The following is a 26,391-nucleotide window of genomic DNA, read 5'->3' as shown; positions in this document are numbered from 1 at the left end:
CTTAGAGAAACTTGTTCATGTTTTCATCACCAGCAGGGTGGATTATTGTAATGGGCTCCTCATTGGTCTTCCCAAAAAGACCATAAGACAGCTGCAGCTCATACAAAACGCTGCTGCTAGGATTCTGAGCAGAACCAGAAAACATGAACACATCACACCAGTCCTCAGGTCCTTACACTGGCTTCCAGTGCATTTAGAATTGATTTTAAAGTACTGTTACTTGTTTATAAATCACTCAATGTCCTAGGACCTCAATACATTGCTCATAGAATATAAACCTAACAGATCACTCAGATCATCAGGATCAAGTCACTTAGAAATACCAAGGGTTCACTCAAAGCAAGTGAACCCTAGCTGTTATGCCAGCCACAGCTGGAACCAGCTTCCAGAAGAGATCAGGTGTGCTCCAACAGTAGCCACATTCAAATTCAGACTCAAAACATATCTTTTTATCTATGCATTTGCTGATTGAGCACTGTGCTATGTCTAAACTGTTTGAATTTTATTTTATACGTATTATCTTTTTATTCTTTTAATTCCTTTTCCTGTTTTTATTTAATTTTTAATGTATTTTATATATTTTACCTTTTAATGTATTTTATATCTTCAATATCATCTTGTTATTTCTGACTTTTAATGCATTTTAAATATTGCTGTCTGGTTGAAAGAGCTGGGAGAATTAGGCAGAAAGCATTTGTGATTAGGTTAAAATTTGGTAAATTTGGATAAGGGGACAAACCATGGGGAAATTTGAGCTGTGGTGCATGGTTAAGATATCTCTGGGATTACAGTCAGGACACTTTCCAAAGGGAGAAATTTCCAAAGGGGAAATTTGAACTGCGTTGCATAGATAAGATATCTCCGGAAGGGGGATTAGGGCTGTGTGGCGCAGTTTGAGGTGTCTTGGCAAAAGGGGAGATTGAAACTTTGTTCATCAGTTTGAAGTGCCTTAACAGGTAGCTAGACAGCGGTCCTGTCATGTGAGGAAGATCCATTTAGATCTGCTCTGATGGATAGATCCATTTAGATCCACTCTGACGGACAACAACAACATAAAAATTTTTTAAAAAACTCCCTACGACTTCCTAGCTCTTCCATCCAGCAAAATTATGTTTTTACTGTTAATTCTATTCCTTATGTTCTATTTGTATTCTTCTTTATGTCAAGCACTTTGAATTACCATTGTGTATTAAATGTGCCAACGCAAAATCCACTTTGATGCATTTTCAAATGATGAGACTCACGCTGGAATATGGTAAAACTGATGCCAATATTACTGTTCTTTTCACTGTGTATTAAGTGTTGCGGAAGATCCAGAGCTGAAATTTAGATATGGTAATGACTGTCTGGTTTCCGACATGTGTTGTAAGCAGTCAACCAATCACAACAGACTGGGTGATCCAACCAATCAGAGCAGAGCAGACCAATCACAAGAGACTGGGTCATTTGACCAGTCAGAGTAGAGTAGACCAAACACAACAGACTGGGCCATCTGACCAATCAGAGCAAAGGAAGCTCTCGGAAAGGAGGAGCATAGAGAGACTTAATCCTTTATCAAACCATTTAGACACTTTTAAAGCACCGTTTAGATGCTTTAAAAATGATGCTGCAGTGTATATTATGAGAAAATCAAGGTGTTCTTTGACCTTTGATGCATGTAAACCTATTGTAGGGACCTCCAAAGCAAAATTAATAAACTTTAAAATAGCATAATAGGGTCACTTTAAAATGTGCTGTGCATAAGTAGCCCAAATCATTCACAGAAAACATTCATGTCCTATCTCAGAAACCTTGATTTGGTACAAGAAGTGACCATGAACACCATGCCAAATAGACAATACTTATACAAGACCTTCTTGAAGTAAAGAATAACAACACATGGCTTGGACAAACATGAGATGATACTGCTCAACCATCACCTGAGTTGGAGAACTGTGGTCATGTTCAGAACAGCACACTTACTATTTGTACTCTTTCTTCAGTATATAGTATGTATACTGTGTACAGTATGCAAATGTTATGTATGCATGGAATACCCAGATTGATGTTGTTCATTTAGCAACAGTATACTAAGATGCAATGTGCCTGACTTTCCATTTCTAGCATGATGGAATAAAATAAAAATCTAGTTTGACCTCTCTATTTTGGCAGTCTCATCCCATAAAAAGCCATTTTTACACAAATTGCAAGACAACAGCATTGTTCGACGATACCTGGACGCCACTCCATGCAACATGAAGACGTCACATGCCAACAATAGCATGCTACTTTTTGAAAAGTTTCTTGCTGCATAATGTATACTGTTTCACATACTATTTTTTAAAATAGTACACAGTATCCATTGTATACTACTACTAAGGTAGCATTCTGTTCTGAACATAAGCTGTGTTCAAAATGGCCCCCTATACCCTCATTCATTATTCCCTACATTACTCCACTAATATTGTCCACTTGAAGAAGTGAATATAAACTAGTGAGTGAAATCAGACACGGAGTGTGCTGAAAGGGTTGCCAATTTTGCATAGTTTATGCTTGCCGTTTAATAATCATTTGAAACTTAGCAAACTGGCAGCTCCAGTAGTAATGAAGTTTTATCCTGAACTCTGTCATGGAAACTATTTATAAACCTTAATCAAACAATTTAATAATCAACTAAAAAGGATTGTATACCTGTATGATATTACGCTGCAGCCACATTGACCACAAATGGATGGATGGATGGATGATTCATTTGCGGGTGCCATCTTCTGGTCAGACGTGGGAATTCATTCGGCACGACCCTCACAGTGCATTATGGGTATTCTCTAGCTGTTGAGTGTACATCAGTTGTACACTCATTATTGTGGTGCATTATGGGTTTGAATATCGAGGTTGCATCATTACACCCCTAGTTTCGAACACCACTACAAATGGCTGTCCCCTCAAATAGTGCCCTATTTAAGGGTATAGGGAGTGATTTCGGACACAGACATAGATATATTAGGTTGACATTATGTCTGCTGCCCTCTGTGGTCATGGTGAGAATTGCATACGGTACAGATGGCCTGAGGAATCAAGGGCTACATGCTCCATAGCACATGCTGCTATGCATAAAGACACAGACATCAAGTGAACAATACCTAATATAATAATCAGCGCAACAAGGCATGGACTGATGGTGAGAGTAAGAGGAAAACCAAATAGCCCATTGTGAGTATTCTGTTTAAACATCATGACACTGGATGAGTATCCTGTTTTTGCACACTGACTCTTTTATATGAATTTTGTACTAAAATAGAGCAGAATGGCCACATGAATAACTGTTCAGTTGGATATTATGCTAATTGGAGAATTCTATACTCATGTCTGTAATATAATTTTGAATAACATGTAATCTGCACAAATAATGTGTGTCCTGTACTTGCATAACTGATGGGTCATTTATTTGTTCATATCTGTTTGTTTGAATGTATATTATTTTTAAATATTTGCAAATAGATATTAGTAGTGAGCAAACTCTTCCTCGCCTTGCAGATAAGATCAATATATACAGTGTGGGTATCTTTACTAAGATTTTTTTGATTTTAAACAAGACTGCATTGCACATCTTCAGGGAAAGTCGTTCATATTAAGTCTCTGGCGTTTTTGCCGTGTTATTAGATCGGACAATCAGAGCTGCCTCCAAAGGTGTGTTGTCCTCCAGTCAGGTGATCAGATTTCCTCAACGTAATTGGCTGGGTATAAGCCTGTCCGGCCGCTGTCCAGGCGACCTCTGCACCAACCCTGGTCATCCTCCTCTTCGATCTTTGTTAATTCATCACCTGTGGGTGATACATATTATAACTGACATTCCTGCCATATGAATAGTCAAAAATAGTGGTATATGGACGACATTCCAAATAAAGGGCCCTATTTTAACAATCTAAGCGCATGGTGCAGATGCACTTAGAGCATGTCAGAATCCACTTTTGCTAGTTTAACGATGGAAAAAACGGTCAGCGCACCAGGCACATTGTCTAAAAGGGATGTAACTAGTCTCTTAATGAGTCATGGGTGTGTTTTGGGCGTAACGTGCAATAAACCAATCACAGTCTCATCTCCCATTCCCTTTAAAAATCAGTTGTGCTTGCGCCATGGCGGATTCGCTATTTACATGGCAGAATTTGCAAGTGGAAAGACTGAATGCTTCTCAAAAGAGTAATCCTTTTATTTTTAATATTTAAAAATGTTTGTGTGCTGCTGTGCATCCATGTGTGCAACAAGCAGAGTGTACTGTACGGCCGTTGTGCACCTGCCTATAGGTGCATATTATTAATGTGCCCTTGAAATAACAAAAAAATACTGTGCTATTGACTTTAGACCAGGTTTTTGTTGGTCAATGTCGCAGATGTTTTCAGTTGCCTCAAAATAGCAACACGCCAACAATGCGCCTGAACACACCTTGTTTTCAGACCAGCATGCCCATGAGCGAACAGATGGGAACAAATCACGAGCGCATTTGCTATTTAAACAACGTGGCGCTGGACATGAAAATGATAATTGCATTGGGCTGAAACTAGCAAAAAACACTTGCGTTGTGCCTGGCGTCACGTTGCGCCGGGTGTATGATAAAGCCCAAAGACTTGTTTTCAGAGAATACATCTTGAATTAGGTAAATTTTTCTTACCCCAGTGGCAAATAGTTAAAAAATATTTTAAACAATTTAGTAAGGTTCCCTGACACCACAAAATAACCTTTTGTAAAATTTCTTTGAAAAAGACTGTTTTGATTTTTTTTAACTAAATTTTAATGAAGTAAAAGGCCTTAAAGTTTCAAGTTTCTTAGAACACTTTTAAAAAACTGCACTTTGTGATGTTAAATTTGAAACTTTTTACTTTAAAGCACAATTTCAATCATAATTTGTTTGTCTTTTGTTGTGCTTTAAAGATGTACACTTATTTTGATGTGTTGACTAAGATATTAATGCACATGTAAAGTACTTGATTATAATTTTAACTGTAAGGTATTATTAGACATTATATTTAAAGTTAATGCATTTTAAATGTATCAAATTGCAAATGTGTAATTAAACATTTATTTAAAAATGACACGAGTTTCAACAAAAATGACAATTCTTGCTTTTTAAAAACAACAGAAGTAATTATGGAATCACATGTGAAGACATACTCAGGTCCTAATTAATTTGGTCAAAAAAGCATTCTTAGGTTCAACTAGCATTTAAAGGTCCCGTTTTTTGTGGTTTTTTGAAGCTTTGATTGTGTTTATATTGTGCAATATAATCTGTGTTCATGTTTCGCGTGTAAAAAAACACAGTATTTTTCACATAATTTACTTATCTGTATACCGCTTTTTCCACTGTCATAAAAACGGGCTGATGACTTCCTTGTTCTATGAAGTCCCTCCTTCAGAAATACGTAACGAGTTCTGATTGTGCCAGCGGTTCCTGTGTTGTGATTCGACAGCAGCTTAGCGCTCCTTGCCCGGAAAGGTCACGCCTCTTACCATAACGTGGAGATGCACGCACTCAGTGTTATTGTAAACATGTCTTTAATTTTACCCTATCAATTTGAGCCGGAATCAGACCCGGTGATTGGACTGCGGGATGAAAATAACAGCGTTTCGACGCCATGGCGACAAACACACTCTACAAATGCAACTCTTGTGTATTCCTGTGGGCGGAGGTTAGTCAAAAATGTTTTAGTGACGTCATTAAAGAAGGAAGTAGAGGGATGTAGTCCAAACTGGCCGTTCGATGTAGGCGACTTCTGTTAAATAAAATATCTCGCTTGGCATTGAACTTTGAGCTTTAAAATTTTACAGATTTTATTTATACTCTAACAACAACATTACACACTAACTAAAGTTTGAAACATGGGATCACGAAGAACGGGACCTTTATAAATTTAAACTATAATACATTTTCATATAATTACAATTAACATACAATTATATGTCTGAAAACATCATATTCAGTTTGCTCTTAAGCATCTTCTTTTAAATGTATTATTTCCATAATAAATACTCTTTTGGAAGGTATGCTAAAGTGTACTTGTTTTTGTTTTGTTTTTTACAAGGGAATCTAACATTTTTATGTAACCAAATTATGTAGCTAATTGGAATCCTTGCAAAAGATGTTTTTTTATAAAATGCCAAATGTAATTGAATTAGAGAAATATATAATTTAATAACAGAGAACTGTTACAGCATTTAACAAAATTGTTATTTTGAATAAGTACTTGTTACCTAAACATGTCTAAATCAAAAGGATTTCCACATGGTGACGTTTTGCTCCAATCTGCCTTAACATTAATGATGACAGCTGTTGTGATGGTGTAACATCATTGTTTAGGTAACTGCACTTTACCTGCTTTGAAGCTTAGCTCATCCTGCTCTTGCCCTTCATAGTCATACAGTGCTCGCACTCGCATTCCTCCTCTGCTGACCGTGTCATCCTCGAAAGAGTTTCCACCGCCGTTTGTCTCGTTCCCCGAGTATCCGGCAGGCTGCTCATCATCAGACCATTCGGTGGAATATGCCTGGTTCTTATCATAGCTGCTCACACTAGTCAAGACAGGGGACACATGCTGTTAACATGAACACAGAAATACAGCAACTGGTTCCACTTTAGTTTGTACACTTGTAAAGCTTCAAATTAGAACCACAAAGTTTTGAAAATCCTGTGGTTATTTAGAAAACCATCTATGTACTGCAAAAAACAAACAAACAAACAACAGGAATGCTCTAAGGCTGGATGAAATTAAATATTAGCAATATATATTCATGGTGATCTTAATGGGAATTTTAAATTAAGCTGTACTGTGAACACAGCAATGTTTTTTTTGTTGTTGTTGTTGTTGTTGTTGTTTTGTTGTTTTTTTTGAGAACATGACCATGTTGATACTGCGGTTGTGACTCTCCTTCCTTGTGAAGGCTAGAGTCCCCTCTGCTGTTACCCGGCCCACGGCCTCTGCACAAAGTAGAGCCGCAAATATGGTTAACACTCTGGGAGACCTGAGGATTACAGTGGGAGCATTTCTTCCCGGCCAGTTCCCACAGACCTCCTCCTCCTCTAGCATACCTTGTGCTGTCGAGCTGCCGGATGATGGTGCGGGTCCTTCTGATAGGGGATCCAGCGCGTCATTTGATGCTCCGGGTGAGGATCAGATGTCGATAGCTGCAATGGAGAGCAGGCTATTTCCTCTGGAGAGGAAGATGAGGCTGAGATTCACCCTTTAGTGTTGATCGCTCATGCCGAGTCAGTTTCAGAGTTGACAGTTGACGCAGGCATCTGACTCAAGCCCTCCACCTTGTCCTGAAGGCTTGCGGTTGGATGATTGGTTCCTGGGTGTGGCGCACAGTTCACAGCCATGTTCCGCCCCAGTGCCTTTCTTCCCAGAAGTGTATGAGGAAGTTCAGAAGTCATGCAAGACACCTTTTACTGCCCGAAGCCGCTTCTCAGCCTCCTCCACTCTCACTACCCTCGATGGTGGGGCCGGCAGGGGGTATATGGAGATTCCCCAGGTGGAGCATGCAATTGCTGCCAAAAAAAGTGCCCGTCTGGATCTCCCGTCCAAGGCCTGTAAGACTACAGCAGTTCTGGCTGCTAAGGCTTACAGTGCCGCTGTTTCCTCAGCTCTCCCCCATGTAGAGCATCTCTTTTCTCGGTATGGAGTTGGACTCAGTCAATTTGACAGTGAGTCTCACAAACGGGCGCACACACTCAGTACTGAACTGGAAAACAGGGGAAAACAGCAGTTCCACTGAAACAGTTTCAAAGGCTCCTCGGGCATATGGCATCGACAGCCATAGTCTTGCTGCTTGGATTGATGCATATGAAACCGTTACAGCACTTGCTACACAGTCCTGAGATGGGCATGGCACTGTGGCACAATCTTTCAGCCCTTGTTCAGAATTTGCTTTTCTATGGGCCAGAGTGACCTTAGAACCAGTGTCCAGTCATACAGTTGTTACAACAGATGCCTCCAGAACTGCCGCTGTATGAAACGGGCACGTGCCCTCTGGCTCTTGGACGGGACCTCGACTACAGTAGCATATCAACTGCCTAGAGTTGACTGCAGTGCTGCTCGCCCTGTGCCGGTTTTAGCTATTGCTTTGGGGCAAGCACATGTTGGTCCAGACAGACAACATGGCGATGGTTGCGTATATCAACTGCCAAAGCGGAGTACGCTCACGTTGCATGTCACAACTCGCCCGCCATCTCCTATTCTGGGGTCAGTAGTGGCTCAGTTGCAGTTGACAGTTAGTCACTAGGAAAGCACAACGTGGTCATCAGGTTCCTGAGAGCTGACAGGAGGTTAACACTCTGAGGTCTGAAAACGCGCCGGCGCGTTTTGCAGGTTTTTTTCACATTGCAGCAAAACAGACTTAAAATACTCCGTCATTTTTTGTCATAGAGACATAAGTAATATATCAATTGAAACTATAGAATATCTTCTTTTATTTGTATACACTCAAAAACTTCTCCAGGCCCCGAATCAACCTCAGACTCCAGAGGGTTAAATCCTCCCAGACCTAACCTCATCCCCTCCTGGAATCTCTCTGTGGTCTGGTCTGGACTGCAGAGAGCTCCCTTTAACCCTCTGGAGTCTGAGGCTGATTTGGGGCCTGGAGAAGTTTTGACATGCCCTGACATTTGTGCTTTTTTCATTTGTTCATGAACACATTAATGACACAAGTGTCATTACACTGTATTCAACACAAACTAGGCTACCATAATATGTGAGGAACATGTATGTACATGTTTGTGTTTTTGAAGGAATAACGTTTATGCGTGGTTATTGAAAAAACAAAAAACTTAAGTCACTGAAATAAGGCCAAAAAAAGTATATTAAATCTGAGTTCATAAGACTTCTGGGTATTGGAGGTTGTAGACTAGAGTTTTTGCTACAGAATTATGTAAAAATTATGCTGCCTACTCCTTCATATAAAACAATATATTGATTTAGTTTTTGTAAGTCACTTTTTGTTAAGAAACACAGTATGCGTGGAGGCGTGAATCTGCATGAATAATGGGCCATTTACACCTGAGAAGACAAAAGAATCGCATAATAATGACCTGAAATGACTTGCATATTAATGAGGCCTTTCAGTCAGGTAGGGTGTGAAAAAACCCTCTGTAATCATGTCTCAGCTCAATTTAAAATAATGGTATTCTATTATATTCTTTAAAATATAATGTATTCCTGTGATGCAAAGTGTCTGAACAATTATGTTACCTCTATGGCATTTCATATAGTCTTTTAGCGTAAAAGAATGCACATTTGGAGAAATATTGATGGATTCTTATATGTTTATGTCAAATTTCTATACAGAGGAGTAATATTTATTCAATATTTATTCTATATCATCACTATGAGTGCTGGATACTGTGTTTTTAATTCATACTTGCAGCCGGAGGGCGCTCTGTGCACCTTTAGTCCACAAAATCATATAAAGAAGAAGAAGAACCAGGAACTAACTGCATGTCTTCTAAAGCTTGCTAACCATGGCTTTAACATCCAGATAAACACTTTTCAAGATAATAAATACACGATTGAGACGATGAATGCATGTATTGCCTCTGAATTTGCGTCTGAATAGCGCTCGTTCTGTGGGCGTGGCCGCATTAGCGGATAATGAGCTGAATCACTGACTTCTGACATTGTTCTCTTTTCATATAGATTACATAAACACAAAATGTTTGTTTTCGATTTGACTTGCACGATTTAAAACCTGACATTTCAATGTTTCTTTAGACATAAGTTAAATTTTTTTGTTACAGTTCATTTTCTGAGAACTATCAGATTGGACTTTGTTCAGAGGGAGACGAGAGATCACGCATCATGTTAGTTTTCTTTATTTTACAAAAAGCACAACATTTTGTTTTTGCTCTGAGTGTACACAAATGAAAGAAGATATTCAACAGATTAAAATGGTGTATAACTCTTAATTGTATGTGCAACACTGACAGAGTATTTTGAGTCTCTTTCACACTGGTAAGAAAAAAAAAACGCGGTGGTATCGCCGGCGATACCTCAGACCTCAGAGTGTTAAACTTGCAAGCGCTGCCCCCAGAGGAGGCAGACCCAGTCCTTGGGTTACTGTGTCCAATTCACCCTGCATATTTATGTGGACCACATGCAGAGCTTCAGAGGCTCTGAGCAGCTCTTTTTCAACTTTGGAGGTCAGCAGAAGGTCAGCATATCACTGGATGGTGAATGGTATCACCTTGGCGTACCAATCCTAAGAAGTACCGTGCCCCCTCGGAGTGAGGGCTCACTCTTTGGCAGACATCTGCAGAGCTGTGGGCTAGGTGTCACCTAATACAGAATATTCTACAATCTCCAGGTGGAGCCGGTTTCTTCCTGTGTGTTGTGTACAAACAAGTAATGTACAAGAAGGCTGACTTGGTGTCTCGCTTACAGCGCTAAGCACCATCTTTGCTCGTCAGGAGAGTTTCCCACTTGATGAACCCTGGATTGAGTTTCCTCTGAGCATCCTTCAGCAGTCAGACATGGCGGAGGTGTCTGATGCCAGGCCCAGTACCCGAGATGCATGCCCGTTTGGTCAGCCCTTGTACTGGGCTAGATGCCCTATATGTTGTGATTCCCCCTTTGGTAATCCCATATATGTATTCTTCCATGGTGTGGTTTCCTTTTTGGTAAACTTGTGTCATCCCTGGACAGATTCTGCTCAGCCCCATCTCTGCATCTGTAGTAGTTCCATCCCTGTCTAGGCAGGACCTACAGCAGAGATCTTCCAGATGTAGTACTACCCCTAGCATCAGTCCATATGTGTATTTCAACAATTTCCTCCCTACGGGTAGGATGTGGCCTCTGTAGTGTCCCTCTCCACCTGGACTAAGTTTGCTTCCCCATTATTTAACAGTTAACAACTTGGTCATGGCTGTAAGGAAAAATAGGAAGAGAGCCAAAACACTCTTCCCATGAACTGCTATATCAGGAACAGCAGCTATGACCATCTCAATGGTACTAAGCCCTGTCCTTCCATCCAATTGGCATAGAGGATCATTTTGGGCTTACGTGGGGTGCTGGGCAGGTTACCACTTAACATGAGCAGTTTCCAAAAGGGCACACCACAGCTTGTCAGCATCTGCGTCTCTAACACTCATGATACAGTTCAGTGGTAGTGGTTCTTTCATAGGGACCCACTGACAGACAGTAAGGGAACATCTTGGATACTGATGTAACCCGTTCCCCTAAACCACCGCTAAATGGCCAGGGCCCCTCTCTCGGCTCCTCAGAGTAAACCTGAATGAGGGGATGCGTGCCGCCATCTTATATATCAGTACATTGGGGAGTGGCTCAGCATGCCAATTTGGCCATTTTTCTAAAACTTAGGGGCTCCCCCTATTTGTCAGTCTTCGACCATAACATGTCCCTCCATCAGGGAATGAGGGTTACATCAGTAACCAAGATGCTGTGCAATCACATTCAAGATCAATTAGATTTGAAACTAAATAAAATGCATAAATGAAAATTAAAAATTTTAATTAGAAATTTTAATTAGCCTGTCCAGCAAGCATATCATTGAAAATAACATTAATAATGAATAATAATGTATTCACTGACTAACATGTTCTGAAACTGTAAGGTATTGAAAATGTAAAGAATTGAAACATGTTTTTTTTTTTAAAGAGGCGATGGGGGTTAGGGCTTTGACACAGTTTGAACACTGCTAAAGAATCAAGTGTAATCCCTGCCAATATTACAAATATAATCAAATCAAAAAATAAATAAATAAATAAATAATTTAATTACCATGGTCAATTATTATGATAATTATTATGATCAAAGTTTAGTTTAAGGTCTAATTCTCACTATTAATGAACTATTAACTATGACCTTTGCCTCAATAAACTCCTAACTAGTTAGGTATTGTGTAGGATTAAGGGATGTAGAATATGGTCATGCAGAATAAGGCATTAATATGTGCTTTATAAGTACTAATAAACATCCATTATCCAAGTATGCATGCTAATATGCAGTTAATAATCAGAATTGGACCCTAAACTAAAGTGTTAAAAATGATTTCATTTTAATTTTCATGATTATAATGCATCCACCCTGTCAAATTAAAAACGAACCCTTTATGTCTAGAAACGATTGTTAATCAGAAGAGAGTTCTCTGTTGAACTTCAAAGAATCTTTATTTTAAAGAGTGAAGGGGACAACAATCAACCTCTAAAAAGAGAGAAGGGTATTCTCGATAAAAGAAAGGACACTGAGAGCCAATGGGAAAGCAGAAATGATGTCTGACCTGCCACGGTCACCTGCTTGACCTGCATGCTCTGTGTTTGGAGTAGCAGGAGCCACTCCATCTGGCTTCTTCTTTTCTCTCTTGGCAACAGCATTGGTGGCATCTGGATTATATTCCTGAGAGAAACAGATTCAGAACAGAAAGTCTGTGTTTCACTGCAAACAGCTACTAAACATTTCTATTTTCCATTATCTTTCAGGGGAAAAACAGTTCATTAAACACGCCAGCATATTGAAGGGCATATTGTCAAACTAAAGAAGAATAAGAATACTTTTTCTGAAATATATTAAATCAAAAGTATTATGAAAAGCATATAAAATATATCTAATAGATTATCTGTATTTAAAATGTGTATTTAATGGCTTTTAAGCAAAACTTAAACAAAATGTGAAACAAATTTCACGAAATAGCAAAAAAAAATTAAAAGATAACAAATTAAATCCTAATTTTTGGCTTTTAACACAGGTTTTAAGAAATGAACATGAAAACTTATAGAGTGCAACAACTGGACCTTTGTCTTAAAGCCTTACTGGGATATTAGAGTTTGTGACAACTTTCACATGTGACAACTAACCCCGGCCTCTTGTACCCTATAAGAAAACTCAGAAACTGGAAAAGAGCAAACAAATGTTAATACCTATTTGTTCATTAAAATTTGTGTACCTCAAACTGGGGCCAGTTCATATGCATGCCAGGACCATGATTATTACTGAACCACTTGAGATCCTCTTGTGTGTTGGCAGCCAGAATGGTGCGTTCAAACTCACGGTACACTGAGGCATAGCTATAGCATAAAAAAAAAACACAAAAACAAAAACTTAATATTAAGGTTCTGACAAATGGATTAAATCTAGATTACAGGTCAACTAGACCAGGGGTTCCCAAATGTTTCCATTCCAGGACACACCAAGACAAGTGTAATCTCAAGACCAACCAAAATACTTTTAAAGTAAAGTAATCCATCATGTCATTGCCTTCATAATCAGACATAGGCTACCGCTGTAGTCCACATGTATATTTTCATTTTAAGAAGATATGATTGAATGAACTTTTTTTAACAATGGAAATTAAATCAACACTGAACTTACTGAAGCTGGACAATGACTTCTAGAACTGCTGTACAGCCAAAACAATCCTTGTTGCATTATTTTACTGTTATCACTGTAAATGTTACACCTGTCAGCTGCTGATGCCATCATCTACCAGCAGATGGCAGCCTCTATAGCCTCTATAGTCTCTATAGACTGTTATTCCCAGACTCCATTTCCCAGAACCCACTGCTCATTATTAGTTTACTGGTTTCAGCTGTGTTTTGTTAATTTTCATTACCCTGTCTATTTTGGCCCCATCCACAAAAAGCCAGATCTTTCCCTATCCGATCTTTTTTTTTTTTTCCTCATCTCAAGAAATATCTGCGTACACACGAAACCGCTGAAACCGGCTCAAAACAATGTAGTATACATGCCAGACCAGTATGTGGCGCTGAAATTCTACCACAGAGATACACTTAAAACAGAGAATAAGACTCGGAGCTTACGCATAAACCTTGCGAGCTATATACAAACTTTAGTAAAGCTTAGAAATAACGCTTTATTTTTGGATCAGTAACTTCTGCAGCACGAACACAAGCATGTTTGTGCTGTTAGTGGTGTCTGACTAGGGTCGACAAGTGGGGTGATGACATCATCGTTTCACAAAATATATGGATTGGCTGTACACACGAAAACGCAAGGGTGACGTTTTCAGATTTATCCACTCTGGGACCCGGTTTCAAAAAATATCGGATTCACGTTCTGAAAACGCCAGATTCATCTGGACAAAACGCCTATCCGATACAAAATTTTTGCGTGTACACCTAAATGCGTCTCCATGTGAACGGGGCCTTAAATGCCCTTTACCATGTAGTCAGCATGAAGACTTGTTCGTTTGTTGTTGTTTGCATGTATTTACTGCATTTCTGAGCCTTTGTATCTTGTTTCTCCCATTTTTCAGTCTCATTATTTTATCTCTGGATTTCCCTGTTTTTGCCTGAGCCCTGAGGGCTGTTTCATAAAAGATGCTAAGCAAAGCGAGGATTAAACTCCAAAACCTGACTTGAATTAACCTAACAAATGAGTTTGGGCTAAAACGGTTTCATAAAAGGTAATTGAAGTTCACGCAGTCCCGCTAATTCGATCCAGGTTCACCTAGTCAAGATAATTTAGCGTGCACGATCAAATCGATCCACCATAGGAAACGGCATACATTTTGTGCTATTTTATGCGTTTGAGACATGGTGTTTTCCTTTCCTTCTATAACTTACTTTTCACAAGTTTATTCTCCATCTGTAAATGTTAGAAAGTAATGCAAATATTTCCATTTTGAGGCTAAACTTCACATTGAACGAGCGCTGCTGCGCGCTAAACAGACGGGACGCAATAGAAGCGCAATAATTCTAGAATTTGGCTAAAATATTTGATGTTGGACATTAAATGTGCCTTATGTACACTTTCAAACCTACAAGTAAGTGTATTTTTATGATAGTAACTGTAAATGGACTATTGTAATGGGGTATATCAATATACTTTGGACAATTACTGAGTTTAGATTCATCTTACCAATGAAAAATTTAGTCTGTGCATATTAATTTTAATTTTGTGATTTTAATTTCTGCTCTTCTAATAACCATAAAGAGTACTACTGCCAAACAAAACCAGAGAGAAATGTATTCATATATTTTAAAACAATCTAATTAAATATTGGGCACAAAACATTTAGCCAGTAAGAAAGGAAAACCTATATATATATATGAGACCAGAGTAGCTATAGATTAAATATGGGCCTTGGAAAAGGCTAGCTGACTTTATTGTGCTTTGACTACAGTGGGTAGTTTCAGTGTGGACAACAACCATGCATGCCACTTCAGCAGGCTGCATCTTACTCTGTCACTCTTTTCATAGCTTTTGCTGGCTCTGAAACACTCACTTGGTATTTCTCCCGCTCTTTGTCTAGCAAAAAATCACTCATCATTTAATGAAAGCTTACAAATGAAGGCCTGATTGTTTCAGGGGCCTTGTCACAGGTTTATTGATTTTGAATTTCTGTGTTACTTTTGCTATATTTTCACACTTAAAACAATGATTTGGTAATCCTCTTGTATTCTTCTGTGCTAAGAAATAAGTCTCTGACAGTTCTCTCCCAAGTGCTTCCATTGTTGTCAGCATTAAGTCTGAGAATGATTCAGTGGGCTATATAACACTTAATTTTTAAGAAATTACTTCTCTTTAAATGTTTTGTTTCTCATCATACTTACCTTAATAAAATATTAAAATAATAAAAATGTCTTAAACTTACACCAATATATATTTTTATTTAGCACAATTTAGTAAATGTGTGTATATATATATATATTATTATGTGTGTATATTTTATATATATATATATATATATATATATATAAAATATACACACATAATAATATACACATAGTATACACACACACACTATATATATATATATATATATATATATATATGTTAATAAAGTCAAATCATTGTATGTGAGAGAGTCAGTTGTAATATCATTGCGTTCCTATTGGTCAGTGTTAGAGGAGCTCAGCTTAGCCTGATAGTCAGCCTGCTCCAGGGCAGGCTAGCTGCAAAGTGTAAATCTCCATAGTAACTTAATGTAGATTAATTTAGCCTCCCTTCATGCAACCGAGTGAGGGCTAAATTCAGCCAGGATAACTGGAAAATCCCAGCTTAATCCCTTATCTTGCTTTTGTGCAATACCCCCCTGGACTTTATCTTTGTTTGGGCTGCCCACTCTGTGTTTTACCATTTGCCTGTTGTATGAGCCTATATTGCTTAGATTCAGCTTTTGAATATTTTGAATTGGCTTCATTTGTAAGCTTACTTTATTATGTTACCATTTAGATAAATATTCTGTGTTTTTACATTAAAAATATGCAACATGTTTAAATTGTATACTGGCTCTTTAAGAATCACGACTGTGAAGTTTGGCGGTAATGCGCTCTTTGGAATACAGTCAAAGAATATACACTAACAAGAAGCGACACTCAATAGAATGTTCCATTGCAACACAGGCGCCCAGCAGCAGTCCTGCGTTTTTTGCCATTTTGTGGTGAAAGCGACATGGCAGTCCACTAGTTTCTATGGCAATATCAGCTGCTTTGTTAAAAAAAATGTACATTAAAGCTGAAATCAAACTTGAATGATGACAACATAGAATAAAATACTATCACTAGTGATCATCAAATCATTTTAACAGTTTATTTTACAGACTTTGTGTAAGTCTTCCACTTTTTTCACAAAACCTTTTTGCTCTCTAGAAACCCAGTCAGTTTGTCAGGGGCAGCGCCAGCCGATTTTGCCGGGGCTTTAGCCCCGAATGTTTTGAGTAAAAAAAAAATAAAAGCTCAAGGATTTATCTTTTAAAAAGAAATGAGTACAAAAGTATTGTAAAAAAGATGTTTGAACCCTTTTTAATGTCCAGGTACAAGTCAATGCTGTTTCTTTGTTGAATTTGCACACTGTTCATGGGTTGAAGCTATTAATTTTGAGTTTCCAGAGTGCACCAGATTGATGCATTTAACCTTAAAATGTACCAAATTTTCTTTCAGGGGGGCATGCCCCCGGACCCCCCTAGAGGAGGTACATCCAACAAAGTTTGACAAATTACAGTGTCAAATAATGTAGGCTACATTTTCTGAACAAGAATACGACAACAAAAGCTCCTTTCATGTCAGTAAAGCTGTTAATAGAAAATTAAATTGTCTTTGGACAAATATAGATTTGGGCTAAGCCCCGAATGTTTACAATGTCTGGCTCCGCCCCTGGTTAAAATTATTGAAAAGATCTAGTATTAGCATTATATACACTGAATTAAAACTAGCATATGAAATTAAATTAAGGACATGCATCAGAAAAATTGTGAATGTTGGACAATAATTATATGAATATAACAGCTTGATTTTGCAGTTTTGTCTATGGTCCAGTTAGTATTTTCAACACATAATGGCGGCCCTGTTGCCCAAAAAGTATCAGAGTGTCGCCTCTTGGGTTCTATACTATTTGATACAGTGGAGTCGCACAGTTTTCTTCACCGCATCCGTGATATTTAAGATTTAAGATAATATTTTGCTTTTTTAATTTTATTTGTTTGATTGATCTTCTAATCAAGATTAAAGGAAGATATTTGATCAGAAAACGGAGTATGTGGATTGTTTCATTAGACACGGAGCGAGTGAAACCAAAACTGAAACTAATGCGCACTCACACCTGTTGTGGATTACCCTCTGAATAAATACTGTGTTTGGATCCTCAACCTTCAAGTCTCGGAGCAATTGATTACAGTAAAGCTGCTTTGAAATAATCTGTATGGTAAGTGCTATATAAATAAAGGTGACTTGACTTGAATATTTGCGCATACACAACAGTGGTTCACATTTGGAGCATTAGAGTATATGAAATATGTTCACAAAAGTTTGAAACACGCTCACGCTGGTCTGGATATGAACTGTAAGCCACACTGCGAGTGTTGAACTCATTGCCGTGTACAGCGCAGAAAACTCTCTCATGTTTATTTCATGCTGAGAAATGCTTTTTACAGACATATTTTCCTGTTGGTAGGTAGTCAAAGGCACACGGGAATGCGAAAAATGCATTTGAATGAACAGACCTGAAACAGATTTTCATGACATTTGAATTCTCTGGTGTAATGCAAACAAGTTTCTTCTAGTAGTATCATGCAATATTGTGATTTCTATTTAACATGCAGCCCTAGACTAAATTGTTTTTGTGTGTGTGTGTGTGTGTGTCATTCACTGAAATGCAAATTTAGCTGCAGCTAAGTGACTTTGCACTACCCACCTTTTCGCACTCTGCAACCCACAGTTTGAAAACCCCTGAACTAGACAAATGTAATGCTATCACTTCAGTGAGCTGTTAACCACTGAAACCGGATCATGAATCAGAGTAAAGTGCTAGAAAAGTCAAATTCTTGGAAGAATTTGATCACAAATGAGATCTCAACTTTTGTTTAGGTATCTCAGCAAAACCAAAACTATTTTTTTGTAAATGAGTACAGACACACTGGTTATGTGGTTTACACTGACTTTTGGTTCTCGGTGAGGTTAAGGTGTCGTTTGATGTCCAGAAGAACCTCTTTGAGGAAGGTCAGTCGTTTGACCTCGTGCTGCTGGCATTGGTCAAACACCTGCTCCATGCACTCCATGTACTGTGGTGTGCACTTCGACAACTCGTCCAGAGACTTCTCATACTTCTCCTTCGCCTACAGTACACACAAACGCACATCATGAGCTATATCCTTTATTAAATAAGACTACAAAACAGCAATGTGAATTACAGTTTAGCAATGCTAAAGCAATGCACAAAAGCACCTCTAAACATGTCATTGCTGCATTCACAACTGGCCACATCAAAATTTATTGAAGAACATCTATTTTTGTATTAACACATCAATAATTTAAGAACATTATACGACTGTAATGTAATTCAATACAGTAATGTGTGTGAGAGAGAGAGCGATTGTTATAACTTTAAATGTAATAACACTTCACATAAGAGTCACAGCTCATTTTAATGGCTCATACTGAATGTAAATGTCTCCCAGATGAATTGTGCTCCAGATTCAATTCTTTTTCAAATCTGAATATTACGTCTTTACTCAGTGTAGTAGGTAGGACTGTTATATGTACACAAGCAGGACAAATCTGAGTAAATCATTTGTAAGAATTGTATAAATTGCTCAATTCAGTTCAATGTTACAATTTACAAAAGAAAACACAGCTATTCATGCTGCTTATGTTTCATGCATTAGGCCAAATTCAAAATTTATATAAAAATCCATATGGTGGTATAGATTAAACAAAAGTTAGATCTAGTTGCATGATTCTGCCGGAAATTTAGAATCACTCACAACAAGGTTTCTCTCACAAGTGACCGGGGAGCAGCAATTACTTCAGTTTATGTAATTTGTCAGGTTGATATAGTCAGATTAAATTACTTTTTTACTTCCATGAAACCAGTTAATTTCGATGTTTCCACATAAAGCATGCTATTTAGTCTATCTGAACTGCCTCGCATTAATATACCTATTAATGAAATATACTGCCATGAATTAAATGTTCTGTGAAACTTGTTTTTTGATTTGAGCTTAAAAGTGAATAGTACTTGAAATTGTTTCTTTATGTTTGTCATTTGGCTGTTTCTGCACCTTCTGCACATCCTGTTTGCATTTCTCTGTCTTCTCATGGAGTTTCTTCTGCTGGTCTGGAGTGACAGAAGCATCTGCCTCACGGCCTGCAGCCAGTTTCTCCTCTTTACATGCCATGTGATAGGTCTTCTTTGCCGTCTCCATCTGCAGCCAGACGTGCAACATTTTAACTAACTGCAATACTGCAACTAAATGAATGAAGCTTAAAGACTGGTTAGGTGAACTGACTGTAATTGTGGAACAAGTTTTTATAATAGTCAAGGTCGGTTCTGAGGGCACTAGAATGCTTCGACTAACAATTCAATTCCTGCTATAATTTGCTTACTCGTTTTGTTCTATAGTTTATGACTTCTTTTTTTTTTTTTTTTCAATGAACGCAAAGGAAAAATACTGTACATTGTACTGGTTGTTCTTGTACATGCAATTACATTGATTGAGACTTTAAATTCAAGGATGCAAAAGCACCAAAAAAGTACCATAAACAGTAGACTGTTTAAGTAGACATAAACATAGTCTTAAACGTCTCTGTCTTCTAAAACCACTCAATAGTTCTGTGTGAGAAACAGGCCAATTTACTGAAAATCTAGCTATTGTCTAGTTCTAGACAAAAAAAAAATAAAAATAAATAATATATATATATATATATATATATATATATATATATATATATATATATATATATATATATATATATATATATATATATTGAGTCTTTTTAAATTATTCATTTGATCCAGTTCACAAACTGGTCTGAATTTGATTTGTTTTCAAATAAAACTGATCTGGTTTCTATAGTTTAAGTAACTGATTCAATAATCCACTCATAGAAGTTATTAATAGCTCACTGAATGGGAAGATTATCAGTGAATGACAACAAATATTTGAGACTGTTTTTTGACACAATGCACAAAATCTCACATGACTCCAGAATACACGGTATATAGTTTTATGGTGCTTTTCATGCTTTTTCTTTGAAGATTTAGTCCCCATTAATTATAATTGCCTGTGAAAAAAGCAAGCAGCACATTCTTTATTATTTTTCCTTTTGTCTTTCCCAGAAGAATGTCAGGTCCCACTTTATATTAAGTGGCCTTAACTACTATGTACTTACATTTAAATTTAATAATTTGATACAATGCACTTATTGTGTACATACATGTTTTTACATTGTACTTATATTTTAAAAATACTTGCATGTAATTATATCTGTAATTAATTACATTTATAATTACATAGTTGACCCATTCCTTACACCTTACCCCTACCCTTAAACCTACCCATCCCACAAAAGCTTTCCCTAACCTTACCCGTATCCCACCTCAATAGCAGCAAAAGTGTTTTGCAATTCAATATGAACCCAATAAGTACATTGTACTTTTTTTTGATGTAAGTACATAGTAGTTAAGGCCACTTAATATAAAGTGGGACCGAATGTCATACTGACTTGGAAAAAGTGAGTAAATGTTCCTTCAAACATGTAAACATATATTAAGCATAATACTTCAGTTGAATTTTAGACTTCATTCATTGATGTGCACATTTAATATACATGCAATGAAAAGATACCATAAAGTGACATTAACAGAGAATTTACATAATTAAAACCTTTTCTTTGTACCTCTTTGAGTTTCTTAGCCCAGGGTTTCTGGGCTTTCTTGAAGCCCTCGTCTGCCTCTTTGGTTTCCTTAAAGCCCCCTATTATCTGTCTGTGGTACGAGTCTTTCTGCCAGTTTTTCACCTTCTCAATGTCCTCGTTCATCAGACCGTTCTTCACCTCTTGATGAAGCTCACTCACTTTATCAGCCTCTGTCATCATAGCTAACCAGGCTCGCTCCACAGAACCGTACTGAGGCCCTGGCCAAACACACACACACATAAACACATACATACAAATAAAACAGAGACGTACAAAATCAGAAATACATAGATCAATATATGGACTTATGGAGATAACATTTATATTGCCATGGTTAGGGTTGGGTGATATACTGGTAGATGCAATTAAACGGTAGAAATCTGCCAACCAGAAGAGATTTTGGACTATCATGTAAGATTTAAAATGTCCAAAGATATTTTAAAATGAACAAAGAAATTTGCTTTACTGTTTCAACCCACTCTCTCTTGCTACAAGGGCCATTTGGATGGCAAAGAGGTGTTGATAGTGATCAAGGCCTGTAGGCCAAGATGTGTGTACATCGGGGGTCTACAAATTGTCACACCTTTAGTACAGTGGGGGAAGTTTTAATCTTCTATTTGGTCATTTTGAACGTCTCACATTTGGGTTTCAGTCACATGGTCAAGGAAGGAATAAAAGAAAATTGTAACTGTTGCTCTGTCTCTTTGATTCTTGGCTTTTCTTGGGCATTCTCTGGCTCTCTCTCTTTCTCTTTCTCTTTCTCTTTCACTCTCTCTCTCTCTCTCAGGTAACTTTTTACATACATGCTGGGTACGATTAATGGTATATGATTTTATCATCTCATACATCTATTTTGTAATTATTTTAAGTGTAACCATAATCAGATATTGTCATTAAACTCTTTCTATTACAAATGATGCGCTAACTAGTTTTGATTTAGTATTAACATTAATGTGCTCCCCATTGCAATACAATATTGCCAAACTATAGCAACGCTCTCCCACATATTTTGCTATTATAACTGCGCTTATTTCCGTCATTGGTATAAGTTGCAGAGGGTGGTAATAGACAAGAAATGTACAGTTTTCTACCATCTTGCTGATAACGTTTCTTTAGTCGCTCGGCAACCCTACAGCCTTAACCCCTGTAGGAGGTCCACCCTTACAATCATCTCTATCACGGTTACGCTCACGTGACTTTACTGTGCTGAGTTGTCTCAAAAGCATTTGAAGGCATTTGAATGCCTTTTTAAGCATTGGGGATTAAAAACAAGTGATTTTAAACAATTAAAGCGCAGGAGAGTAGCAAAAAGTAGTGAAAGGGAACTCATTTCGGTATATGTGCACATGCTGTCTGAAGACATTTCACACAGAGATTCCGGAAAATACACTGATAATGTGACCCGGGATTATTTGATTTTGGTTCATTCACACTGCCAGTGATTTTCTGGAATCTGTGCATGTGTTCTCACACACCCCTTAAAGATCCCGTAAAGACACATGACATCGTATGTGTAATGTCTCTACACACCATCTTAAATTTGCTTATGATCTGTGATTTATCTTTCGAGAAACCACGCTTGTGCATTTTTTTTCTGATTCGATCATAACCTTGCACAACTAGCTTACCATTTCACTAAGCTGGCAAATGATCTCAGCTTCAGAGTCATCACTACAACACACCCCTTATGGCATTGATCGCTCCTTTTGTTCACACAGGGTGTGTTCCGGGACTGATCCCGGCAATTTTACTAGGTCCCCATCCCAGGATCGATCCCGGGATGTGTTTGCATTCACACAGATAGCACTCTAGGATCAACGCACTACTTAAAAAATCTTAAGAGGACAAAGAAAGAAGCTTTAGATATATCTAACTGACCTTTCTCAATCAGTTGCCTCCACCTTTTAGACCATTCAGTGAGCTGTGTGCTGTAGGACTTCTCGATCTTGGCACGTTCCTGAAGGCAGTTCATAAGATCATTGCAAAGTCGATGGCCGTCATCAATTCTCTTGACTGCACGCTTATAATTTCCCACCTAGAAGAAATCATATTTCATATCACATCATATTACATATAACTTGATATGCAGTTCTTCTTATAAGTTTACACCCATGCAGAATCTGCAAGATGTTTATCATTTTTAATTTTTTTTTTTCAATTTTAATAATATAAAAGTGATTATGAAAATTGTATTTAGTTAATAAATTTAGTACTGCCCTGATTAAGTTATTTTACATAGCAGATATGTGCATACCACTACTGTTCAAAAGTCAGTACGACTCTCTAACGTTTTTGAAAGAAGTCTCTTATGCTTGCCAAGACTTAATTAATATAATATAATATAATATAATATAATATAATATAATATAATATAATATAATATAATAGACTTTTTTTTTTTTTTTCAAAATGTTTCTGGTTACGCGGGAAGACCATATAGTTCTCCTTGGTGCCTCCAGGTGGCGTAAGAAAGCACAGAGGAATGAGTGCGGGTGGGAGAGGAGATGATATGAGGGGGGATGGGACTCATTGTTGTGCATGTGAAGTTATGCAATGACTGCCACAGCTTTGTGTCCATGTGCTGCTAGTGCTCTAATCCTGCGCTTCACTGCACTAACAATGACATCACAACTGCATACACGCATGCATACATGTCCAAGAAAGCTCAGCGAGGTTTCGAGACGGTTTAAAGGAATGAAAGATGCAACATGTCCACAGAGCCTCACTGCTCTGGGAATTTATAAACAACACAGGTTATTTGAATGCCTTTTAAATGACTGAAGTTGACAAAATGCTGAAAAATCAGCAGGTATATTGACCAACTCTAGAGGGCAGTATTATTACACAGCTCTCTGAAATGCTTGATTCTGATTGGTTAGTCGTATTTGAGGCCAGCACTTATTTCATGTTTCTCGTATCGCACCACGGACGGGCTATCTCATTTCGTTCTAATGCATCTGGTGCCATCTTGCACTTCAGTTATCGATTATATTTACTGCAAAATTTAACTGGAGGACTTTAGTATTAACGATAATATTACAGTAATATTGATACAGTAATATTGATTGATTTATAATAAGTGTTCGTCTTGTTGCTAGAACGATTGTTTTGTACACTATAATGGACTAAGATAACAAGCAGGTAAGATTTTAAAGTCGACATGAAATGGTAATTTCTTCCCTATTGTGACGTATATCCGAGTGAAACGGCTTCTGGAACAAGAACAAATGTAGGACGGGACTTGATTTTGTCCGCGGGGAATTGATTGGATGGTTGGATGGTTGTGGTTTGCTATTGGTTGATCTCATGTGAGTGACAGGTTGCCCCGCCCTCATCATCAGAGAAGAGAAGAGATGTCGCTGCAAGAGAGAGGGGCAGTTGTTTTGATTAAAGATTATGAGGACACATGAATTTAAACAAATAATTAATGTGCACGGATAAATCATTTGTAATAAATACTGCAATATTCCATAAAAAACAATAATTGTCAGTTTTGATTTCATGGTGACCTTAAAACAGTTTCTTCTCAAATTAATATTTCATGTCCCTGTCATTATTTATTCAGTGAAAATTTGTGTAATTAGTGGTATGACTGTACATAACCCCTAAATGTTTTTCTTGTTTGAAAGAACTGTTTTTTTTTTTGTTTTTTTTTTTTTGTTTTTTGTTTTGTTTTGTTTCGTTTTTTCACGGAAACTTTGCATTTAATAAGCTAATCAAATAATTCAGCTCAAATCAATAGTTTGTGTCTAATTATTTACGGTTACACTTTATTTTAAGATGTCTTTGTTACAGTGTAATTATACATTTAAGTAATATTAATGAACAACATGTACTTACCATAGGGTTAGGATTAGGGTTAGTTGCATGTAATTATGCATAATTTACTGTTATTACTATAGTAACTACATGTGACATATATAACAAGGACACTGTAAAATAAAGTGTTTACTTGTGTGGCAAGTATCCGTATAATAAGTGGGACAATGTACATCTAGATACAAACCCTGTTCGTGTTTTTTTGCGTTAACAACTGCCTGGATGTATGTTATCCTTACTTAAGCTATATATTGCTGAAGATGCAGTAAGGGATATATGAGTTTTTCTTTCTTAACAATCTTTATAGAACAGTTCGCCTTCCAGGCAGGTTTTACCACGGCACTTCATCTCATATTCAGCTACACTGACCTTCAGACAAGCTCTGATGAGTCAAATCAGCCTATAAATAAAAACTCATAGTAGCACACACTGATAGAGCTCTTCATTTACAGTCAATCATACAGACACACAAAACTAGCACATACAATGCTTTCAGACTGCAGTCCGGATGCAGGTGCTGCTCAATGCAGGTGCACTAATAACTCAATAGCCTGACTGGAAGTGGACCTTGTGCTGGAGTATCTACTTAAACTGCTCAAACACAAACAAAAACACATAAAACACTAGGTCTGCAATGCTATCTGAGCACTGACCGAATACTGACATAATACTGACATGATGTTAAGATTGTTCTGGCTGCCAGACCCTCACAAAGGGTGATGTGAAGAGCTTTGGCAACATCACAGGGACAGACAGTGCCATCTAAATAGAGCTCATTGTGAGTATTCTGGCAGATGCTGATACTGTGAACACAACATCCCCCTGTTTTCCAACTATAGCTGGCTAAAACACAACACAACTATTGATGACTGGCTGAATAACTTAGCAGTGTAGCATTTAAGGGAAGGAAATGGTGGTCTTTGTACCTCCCAAAAGCTGTCCATGGCCTCATCAGCGACAGCGGATTCATCGTAAGAGCCAGACATCGTGCTGGGTGATGCGAAGCAAGACTGAACACGTCTGCAGAAAAGCGGACTTCCTCAAGGACTAGAGAGAGAGAGAGAGAGAGAGAGAGAGACAGAGACATTGTTTGGACACCTAAGTCACACTCAAAATATGTTCGAATGCCATTTTAATAGATAACTAAATATCAAACCAACTGGCATTTGATTGAAAGAAAGCACAAGCACAATTTTCAAGCAAAACATATTAATAGTGATTGTGATTAACTACACCTGTGGTTACTCTGCTATGACATCTGTTTAAACTTAAGGAGATCTGACTTTCACTAAAAATAACCAATAGACCAGGGGCCTCATTTATAAAATGTTACATAGAAACTGTCCTACATTTGATCTAAGAACATTTCTCAAATGTGTGTACATGTGATTCAGCAGATGTTAAATCTATTTCTGCATTATCCACCTTTTTCCTGACAAGTC

The 26,391-nt window shown here is 37.6% G+C and overlaps 1 protein-coding gene across 3 annotated transcripts in view; it reads right to left on the bottom strand.

Moving 5' to 3' along the window:
- Positions 1–1,623: 1,623 nt before the first annotated feature.
- pacsin1a (protein kinase C and casein kinase substrate in neurons 1a) overlaps positions 1,624–26,391 on the bottom strand; it is a 57,967-nt gene continuing 33,199 nt past the window's right edge. For all 3 annotated transcript variants that reach the window (XM_048179867.1, XM_048179869.1, XM_048179868.1), the window contains exons 2-10: positions 25,876–25,996; positions 23,009–23,165; positions 21,113–21,348; positions 19,495–19,638; positions 18,374–18,549; positions 12,922–13,042; positions 12,259–12,374; positions 6,344–6,540; positions 1,624–3,800 (exon numbers count right to left, since the gene is read on the bottom strand). In XM_048179867.1, the coding sequence (XP_048035824.1) occupies positions 3,691–3,800; positions 6,344–6,540; positions 12,259–12,374; positions 12,922–13,042; positions 18,374–18,549; positions 19,495–19,638; positions 21,113–21,348; positions 23,009–23,165; positions 25,876–25,935 (1,317 nt within the window). In that variant the 5' untranslated portion in view covers positions 25,936–25,996 and the 3' untranslated portion in view covers positions 1,624–3,690. The remainder of the gene's footprint in view (positions 3,801–6,343; positions 6,541–12,258; positions 12,375–12,921; positions 13,043–18,373; positions 18,550–19,494; positions 19,639–21,112; positions 21,349–23,008; positions 23,166–25,875; positions 25,997–26,391) is intronic.

This window comes from Megalobrama amblycephala, unplaced genomic scaffold, assembly GCF_018812025.1.
Source record: "Megalobrama amblycephala isolate DHTTF-2021 unplaced genomic scaffold, ASM1881202v1 scaffold383, whole genome shotgun sequence".
Lineage (NCBI taxonomy): Eukaryota > Metazoa > Chordata > Actinopteri > Cypriniformes > Xenocyprididae > Megalobrama > Megalobrama amblycephala.
Note: the sequence above shows the minus strand (reverse complement) of the source record. Positions and strands in the feature narration are given on the sequence as shown.